The 7,776-nt window shown below is 46.2% G+C and overlaps 1 protein-coding gene across 1 annotated transcript in view; it reads left to right on the top strand.

Annotated features, from left to right (window-relative positions):
* Positions 1 to 530: 530 nt before the first annotated feature.
* LOC144145868 (phospholipid-transporting ATPase ABCA3-like) overlaps positions 531 to 7,776 on the top strand; it is a 62,571-nt gene continuing 55,325 nt past the window's right edge. The window contains exons 1-3 of the mRNA XM_077677683.1: positions 531 to 683; positions 3,334 to 3,489; positions 5,508 to 5,718. Coding sequence (XP_077533809.1) covers positions 531 to 683; positions 3,334 to 3,489; positions 5,508 to 5,718 — 520 coding nt within the window. The remainder of the gene's footprint in view (positions 684 to 3,333; positions 3,490 to 5,507; positions 5,719 to 7,776) is intronic.

Below are 7,776 nucleotides of genomic sequence, written 5' to 3'. Positions count from 1 at the left end.
ACGATTGCTAGCACTAGCTACTCCGAACGAAGATTTTTCACGTAAAGGTATGAACAAGTTGTCTCGATGCAACGATAATTGGTCAGCATCGGACAACAAGTAGTGCGCCTTCCCGGCTTGCAGAAGTGATCTGTGTGATAATGTTTAGGGAATGTCTGTGCCCACTACTGCTACCTGCGGTTGCATCGCGCCGAAAGGCTGTGATTTCGACTTACACAAAAGTTCCAGACAGCCCTTCACGACGTTTCAAAATGTAAAATGTTCAACGGAACAGAAACCCAAGATCCCAATAGCTGGCATGTAACATTTTGTTCGTTCTTCACGCATCGGGACGTGTGTCGTCCTTCATTGGTGTGGCGGGTGTTAGCGCTTCTACTGTTAAGGTACCATTTATCAAGCAGACAACACGATATTTTATTTAAGTACAGAAAAATGCGCCCAAATTCGCTCGAGTAACAGGTGTCTTGCATGAACGGCACTACTTATGGATTGCGAGAGCGCCTTGCGAGTGTTTAGTGACGTGCGCAGGCATGAAGGGCCCGACGAGTGGCACGGCTCGAGTTTGCGGCTACAACGCGGCGACGAAACGGGATGAGATTCGCAGGATTGTGAGTCTTTGCCAGCAGTTCGACATCTTCTTCGAGGACTTGACCTGCATCGAGAACCTCCTGTATTTCGGATCGGTACGTTGCCCGACCCAGCGAATGACAAAAGCGGTGCAGATAACATTGTTTGGGCAGTCTTAAGAAACAAATGATTTTAACATAATTGTGTGTCTGGTATGTGGGATGAACGGGAATGGGAGCTTAATTTGTTGCATAAAAGTGCATCTGCATCAAGGTTCCGCCTTCCTGCACTACGGATATATGTTCCACCGATAGAGCGGGCGTTAAATGCGAAACTGTGCTGAAATAAATTCTCGGACGTTTTCTGTTTATTCTGCCAGCAAATTAATTGGGTGCACTGGGGTTCGGCATATACTCGTAAAACTTACCATGTGGATAGTTTTAATATGTAAATCAGCTGTGTTATATAAGTTATGCAAGGCGAAAGTGTTTTCCAGTGATCGCATCATGTTACTACCACAAGCCTTAGTACAAAGCCGAAATAAACGTCTCAGGGGCAAAAGTGATAGGAAATAAAAGGTACTGCTAACTGAAATTCGAAACAGCGCAAAAAGACGGGACAAGGAAACGACGACACAAGGCGCTGACTAACAACTGCCGTCGTTTTCCTTGTCCCGTCTTTTTGCGCTGTTTCGAATTTCAGTATGCACCAACTAGCACCGTTCTAACGCAGTTCAGTACTGCTAACAGCATACAGTTGTAGTGAGGAGTAGGAAGAATGGACATTATTAAAACCAACAGTTAGTAATTTGACCCTATGGTGGTGAGAGGTCTGCTTAGTCTGAAAGTGCCTGGGTCGTGGCCACGTGGGCCCTTTTGACAAGCTTGAGGTGATCACCGGGTTCCGCGCTGGCTAGCATGCCTTCCCACTGCTCGTGACTGTGGGAGGGAAGGGGTGTCAGAGAAGTGTGGTGACACTGTAAGTCATGCGGTGCAGTGTGCAAGGTCGAATATGTCAATGTCCAACTGCGCGCACAGCCGATCCACGTTGTCACGCCTAGTTTTTTACTAGGTTACGCATGGCCAGTTAGTAAAAGCACTAAGTACCTAGTGTACACTGCGAAAAGTAACTGTTTACTGTTCTGTTAGTAAGTGCCACTACCTTTTTTAAAACTGTACGTGGTGGCTTTTGCCAACCTAACTTGTCGTGGGGCGTCGGTAGAGTGCGGAGGTCGAGGCAGTAGTGTTGGAGGTTGTCTTTGTATGTTCGAGGCACATGATGGTTACTCTTCGGAAGGTGACTGCGGAGTGTTGCAGGGGAACGCCCGGTAGATATACGCGTGGGCAGCGGCATGAGAAGCCTTACTACCCTCCATACTCATTCCCCAGGGTCTGGAGAATGTATACGTTTGGTGGTTAGGGATAGATTGCCGAATGCGGAGGGCTGCAGCGACGATGAGGCCGGTGGTGTGATGCCAAGATACAGCGTGAGAGTAGGTGACAATTGGGATACAATTGTGAGCAGTAGCGGCAGCTAGTGCTATGGTGATGCCTTCTGTGGTTTGGGGGTCTTTGCAGACGAAAGTAGCAGAGTTCAGTTCGATTCCTTGGTAGCTAAGCTTGTAACTGCAAAGGTTGGTCTGGAGCGGCATGTGGCTGCGTCAACGTCGCGTTTATCTTTGGGGTTCACGGGAGGCGTTTTGCGAGGAGATCGGGTGCGGGCTTGTCGAAGTGTACGGGGTGCATATTGCGGGGTTCTGGGCAACGGAGATAAATGTGTGAAGTTCCAGTGGTACGCATCAGCGAGGGTTAGGCCTTTCAGGAAGCTCGTAGCAAAGGCTACGGAGCAGATGGCAGCCAGGGGGTGTAAGCTTGAGTCGTTCGATTTGATTAACATGATGAGACTCGCGGACTTCCTCTCATATGTTAAAGATCTCCATCTGACAAAATGTGGTAGTGGAAATTGTCGGGGATAGCCCTAGTGCTCATTGATGGACCTGGCGAATAATGCTGCAAGGCTTTTGAATTTCGCTTTTTTTGGGCACTAAATGTGAGGTTCCGTACGTGATGCGGCTAAGTTGTAAGGCTTTAATAAGACGCGCGAGTTCGCTTTTTTAAGCCATTGAGGACCATAAACGATACGTTTAATGAGGTGTCTGATTTGTAATGGTGTGTCTTGTAAGGGATGGATAGCGGGAACGCCTGCGCCGACTGATTACATCGTGAGCCCAAAAACGCTGATTGTAGAGGTGTTGAGGATGAGAATGTCGTGTGGGGATAATTTGTGGTCTGGGTGAGGTTATTGCTTATGACATTGCGTGCCTTCTTGTAGTACTAGAAGGGAGGATTTTTCAGGGGCGCAACCGAGGTCACAGTCTCCGAGATAGTGGTCAGCTGTGTTAATTTCTCCTTGCAGGATGTTTTGCTGCTGACCAGTTGAACCCCAGGGGGTCGAAATGGTTAGATAGTCTGCATAAAGTGCGTGTTGTATGTTTGAAATTTGCTGTAGCGGGACGGTAGTTAGAACATTGAACGGTTAAAGAAAAGTGGAGAGATGACTGAGTTCTGAAAAGTACGGCGAGGTCGGGTGCGAAGGAAATAAAAACTTTTAACACATGCTAGCACTTGTTGTGAAGGGTTACGCGTGCATAGATGGCCGCATAAAAGAGACAAAGAACAAATGACGTTAATTTAGTCATGAATATGTAAAAGCAATCTTTCCAAGAAATCTGTTCTCTGTCTTTGGTGTGCGGGTTCTGTGGAGCAGCTGAAGGGATCCAACATGGAGAAGCTCCGTCAGGCGATTGTGAACACGTTGAAAGTGGTGAACTTGGAAGAGAAGACACACAGCATGCCCAGTGAGCTCTCCGGCGGGATGAAGCGCAGGCTGAGCATGGCCATCGCTATCGTGTCGAATCCCAAGGTGAGGCGACCGTACTCTATTCGCCAAATAACGCTAAGTTGAAAGGTTCGTCAGTCTGTTCTAGAGCTTCACACATTTCAAGAGCAGTGGGTCTTTTGCCATTCAGTTCACGTATAAATACTCCTAGCTTCTGTCCATCTCGGATGCACGGACCATGGTGCGGCATCGAATGGGTTCGCGCCAAACTTAAACAAAAATATAATTCGGTACACAAAAAGAACGCCCAACATGATTGAAACCTTCTCTTAATTACCCTAAGAAACGGCTGTCTGCTGTGATTTCGCTGTGAGAAACTGGCTTATCGATGCACTAAAAATCGTCAGTGCTATCTTGGATGATGTCAGGAGCAACACGCAGTTGATGAACGCAGCGAACACAGTTCGGTGAACAACATTGTAGTGACGAATACAATAACTGTGTTGCTTATTATAATAGAGCATTCGTCCAATACACATTGTGAAAATGGTTGGATCGCGCTAGCTTCCAATATTAACTGCGCTGGTGTCCGTAAATCAGGTATATTCGAAGTATTGCAGGGACATTTTCATGAGAGATGTTGTTGCTTATTGGAACATCTACCATAGTGTTTGCACGCTGGTGGTTCCGCTGTGCTGTCCTAGGAAAAAAAGATGTTTAACTACAATGTAAGTAGTATTAGTCTGCAGTTACCTTTAGTAACACTGCTTGCTGCCTGTCTAAGTTAGAGTGAAACGGGGCTAATTGCTTTCTGGGCTGTTTCAAATCTTGTAGTACATTGTTCGAGGTGCAACGAGCATTGAACCTGTCCAGGGGGCAATTTAATTCACGGAATATTAACTAATGTATGAGCGTGCCTGCCTTCCCGAACGTCGCCAAACATCCACGTGTGGCTATAGGAGTCCAAATGACTTCAAGTAATTATGAAGGATGAGTGTTCATAAATCTGCTATCATTATTGATTCTGTTAAGTATGATTTACCTGCTCGCTTCTAGGGATTCTTGGAAAATGGCTACCGGGAGTAAGGTTTCCTGAATGGTATTCCATCCAAAGGTGTACTGGTATGAAGTGTGAAGGTGTACAAGTACTTCTAAAACGACAGCGTACATGTCGCCTTCCTTTAATTGTTCATCTGTACAAGATAACACTGGCAGCCCAGCATATTAAGAAGCAAAACATTTTAAGAAACAAAAGACGACCTTATGAAATAACAACACAAGATAATACAAAAGGCAGCACTTGAAAATAACACATGAAATGGGCAGGATTACACTAGCGCAATGTAACGGACAAACCAAAGAAAGACGTACACTATTTTGAAGCGCTAAATTAAGCGAAAAGTAAAGAAATTGGTAGTAGAAAATAACACAATACATATTGCGTAATTCAGTGAAAAACAATGATGTAGTCTAAAATAATGGTGCGTCACCCGAAACTTTGTTTCCGTCGAGGAGGGGAAATGAGCAGGGTGATTTTTCGTGGTTATGCTTGGTCTGACCAAAAAAAAGCCCGGCAAATGTTTAAGGCTTTTAAACTTGGTTACCATGAGCTAGGGCAAAAGCTATGCGCACAGTGTTTGGCGTTTCGCGAAAGTTTGCCTTTGCTTGAGTTTTCGCAGTTTGTGGTCTAGCTGTGTCAACTGGATGATTTAATTCAGCCTTTTGCTTGCGCTGAAGGGCACCCACATACAGCGGGACCTTCGCGCCATCGATGGTAAAGTCACAAGGTTCGCTTGCGCTAAAACGCATGCTTGGAGGGTCCAGCTGGCGTTCAGCGGTCAAGCGTAGGTGAAGCAGTCGTTTCACCCTCGCCTGGTCACGTGGTACCGCAGCGGCGAGGCTTCGAGCGAGCAAAGCGATAAGGCGCAGCTTGCACTCTGGCAGCTGAAGGTCACTTGGTCCTCGATGAATGACCTTGAAAGAGCATAGCTTTCGCTCTAAAACACGTACCTGCTTTGCAGAATTCAGGAGCTCTACATTAGTGATGATGATTATATTTATCACCGCGTAACCGGCTGTCGTTCTTCCCACCCACTGAAAAGATCGTGATCCTGGACGAGCCCACCACGGGCATGGACCCCGAGACGCGTCGCAATGTGTGGGACGTCATCCAGATCTTGGGAAAGCAGCACACCGTTCTGCTCTCGTCGCACGATATGGAGGAGGCCGACGCCATCGGCGACTACATCATCGTCATGGCGCTGGGAAAGGCCGTCTGCGCTGGCTCAACTGCTTTCCTCAAGAAGGCCTGTGGTACGTTTCGTTCAGTGCTCTTGACATACGTTTGCTGTAATTCATGGACAACATCTCATTGAATACTGCTTGAATGCAGACAACCCAAAATAATGGCAGGTGGTGAATGTAAGGACATCTTGTTAAGGCTCACGCCGCATCTCACTATTTTTACAATTACTTTTTGAAAGTTGTAGATCTTCCTGCAAAGTTAGTTTTCTCCCGCATTTGTAAGAGAACATGAAACATGCTTTGTGTTTGGTATGACGTTTTGAGAGGTGCTTTTCCCAAGATTCCGCCGAGGTGGACTCAATCAAGTGCACCACTATGAGCAGACACTTTTGTCGACTAATCTCTGAAAAACCTCGGATATTTCTAAAATATGTAATTCACCAAGTTACTATTCAAGATAATTTTAGTGTACCAAATGTTCTGCTAAGCTGCTCAGAATAGAAGCTAATGTCAGAAACTCTGAGCATTACTGAACCCTTGTACGGACTATTACACCTCTGCTCGCCCCTGTTCAGGACCATGATTTGAGACTATCGGTATGTTGATGAAGTGGTGCTTAACATGCTGCATAGAGTGGAAACGTTAATGCACTGACATGAAGGCTAAAAATAAGATACCGAAAACCGGATCTCTAATTTAAATAGGTGGCAACGCCATCTTGGTGCTTTCTTGGCGGTTACCCAAAGGTGCACATGCACGCACACGCGCTGGAATAGGTTCGTGTAATCTGTATGAACTTTTCTTACATACACACACATATGTGCACATATATACATACATACACTAACAGTTGACACAAGGAGGTTTGGCGGCGGCGTTTCCTTAGCGAGCGTGGTTCGAGTCGAACGAGCCAAATACGACGGTGATGATCGGTGGTTGATCGGCTGGGGCTGGAAGGCGATGATGATTAGTTCGTGTAGCGGAACGATTTGGATTTGGTAAAGACTCTTAGTTTATATATATAAAATGTGGCGTTGAGCAAGAAGGTTTACCAAAAGCCAGAAGAAGGCGGGAGTAGCGAGGGCTGATCGCCGAGTAAAGGACGCCACGCCGAGATGATGTGTGGCCGCATCGCAATGACCCTCCCCTCGTGGGGCTAGGATAGTCGTCCGCCGGATGATCGAATAGTCTTTTCACTCACTCACTCACTCACTCACTCACTCACTCACTCACTCACTCACTCACTCACTCACTCACTCACTCACTCACTCACTCACTCACTCACTCACTCACTCACTCACTCACTCACCGAAAGGGATCGTAGATTTGATTTCGTTACGACAGCGTAGCCTATAGTGGAGGCCACTACACACACGCTGTTACAGCGAAGCTGCTCATGGCTGGGACCCAGCGGGTTATCTCTGGTAACACACCGATGTAGACATGCATCACACGTGAGCGTAGCGCCTCCTTGCAGCGTCAGCTCAAATCCCCTGGATCTTAAATCGGCTGGCCACAGCCTCAGCGTATGGAACAACAAGAAGAAATGCGAAAAAGGCCTTTAGTTTTTTTTTTGTAAATGAGCCAAGTCCACCGGAAGCAAATTAAAGAAAAAAAAGCGGAAGTTTTTTACCCGACGTAAATGCAACGCTGTGAGAGCTATTATATAATATATTTTGCGTGTCAGCTAGGGGGAGCTTATGATCACAAGTAATTAAATATTATGCAAAGAATTTGTGCAATATTGAATGATAAGTTTGTATTTGTCTCATTGAATTGAAACACAAAAGTTGAGGCGACATCCTTATCAAAACATCATTCAAATTGACTTTCAAGAATGGTGCGATTTAGTTTTAGCAGAAAAGGCATTAAACACATGGAACGGGGCTTCAAGATCAGTAGAAATATACACGGCGAGCAGGTGAGTCCTCTTGGCACCATTAGCATCTCTCTTTCAATTCTTCGTTAGGATACTTTTCATGAACAGGCCGGAAGGCACTCACGAAGTATGCAAGCCTCTTTATTGTTTTGCCATGAATTTCCAAAACGCTTCGCAAGAAGGCTGTTCATATCTTGTTCTTCGTCTTAATGAAGTTGGTTGGGCCCTCGGGGGAGGGGGGTGGGGGA

Source organism: Haemaphysalis longicornis, unplaced genomic scaffold (assembly GCF_048455015.1).
Source record: "Haemaphysalis longicornis isolate Haplotype H1 unplaced genomic scaffold, Haemaphysalis longicornis Haplotype H1 scaffold_7, whole genome shotgun sequence".
NCBI lineage: Eukaryota > Metazoa > Arthropoda > Arachnida > Ixodida > Ixodidae > Haemaphysalis > Haemaphysalis longicornis.
The sequence above is the reverse complement of the archived record's forward strand: the minus strand, read 5'-3'. Positions and strand labels throughout refer to the sequence as shown.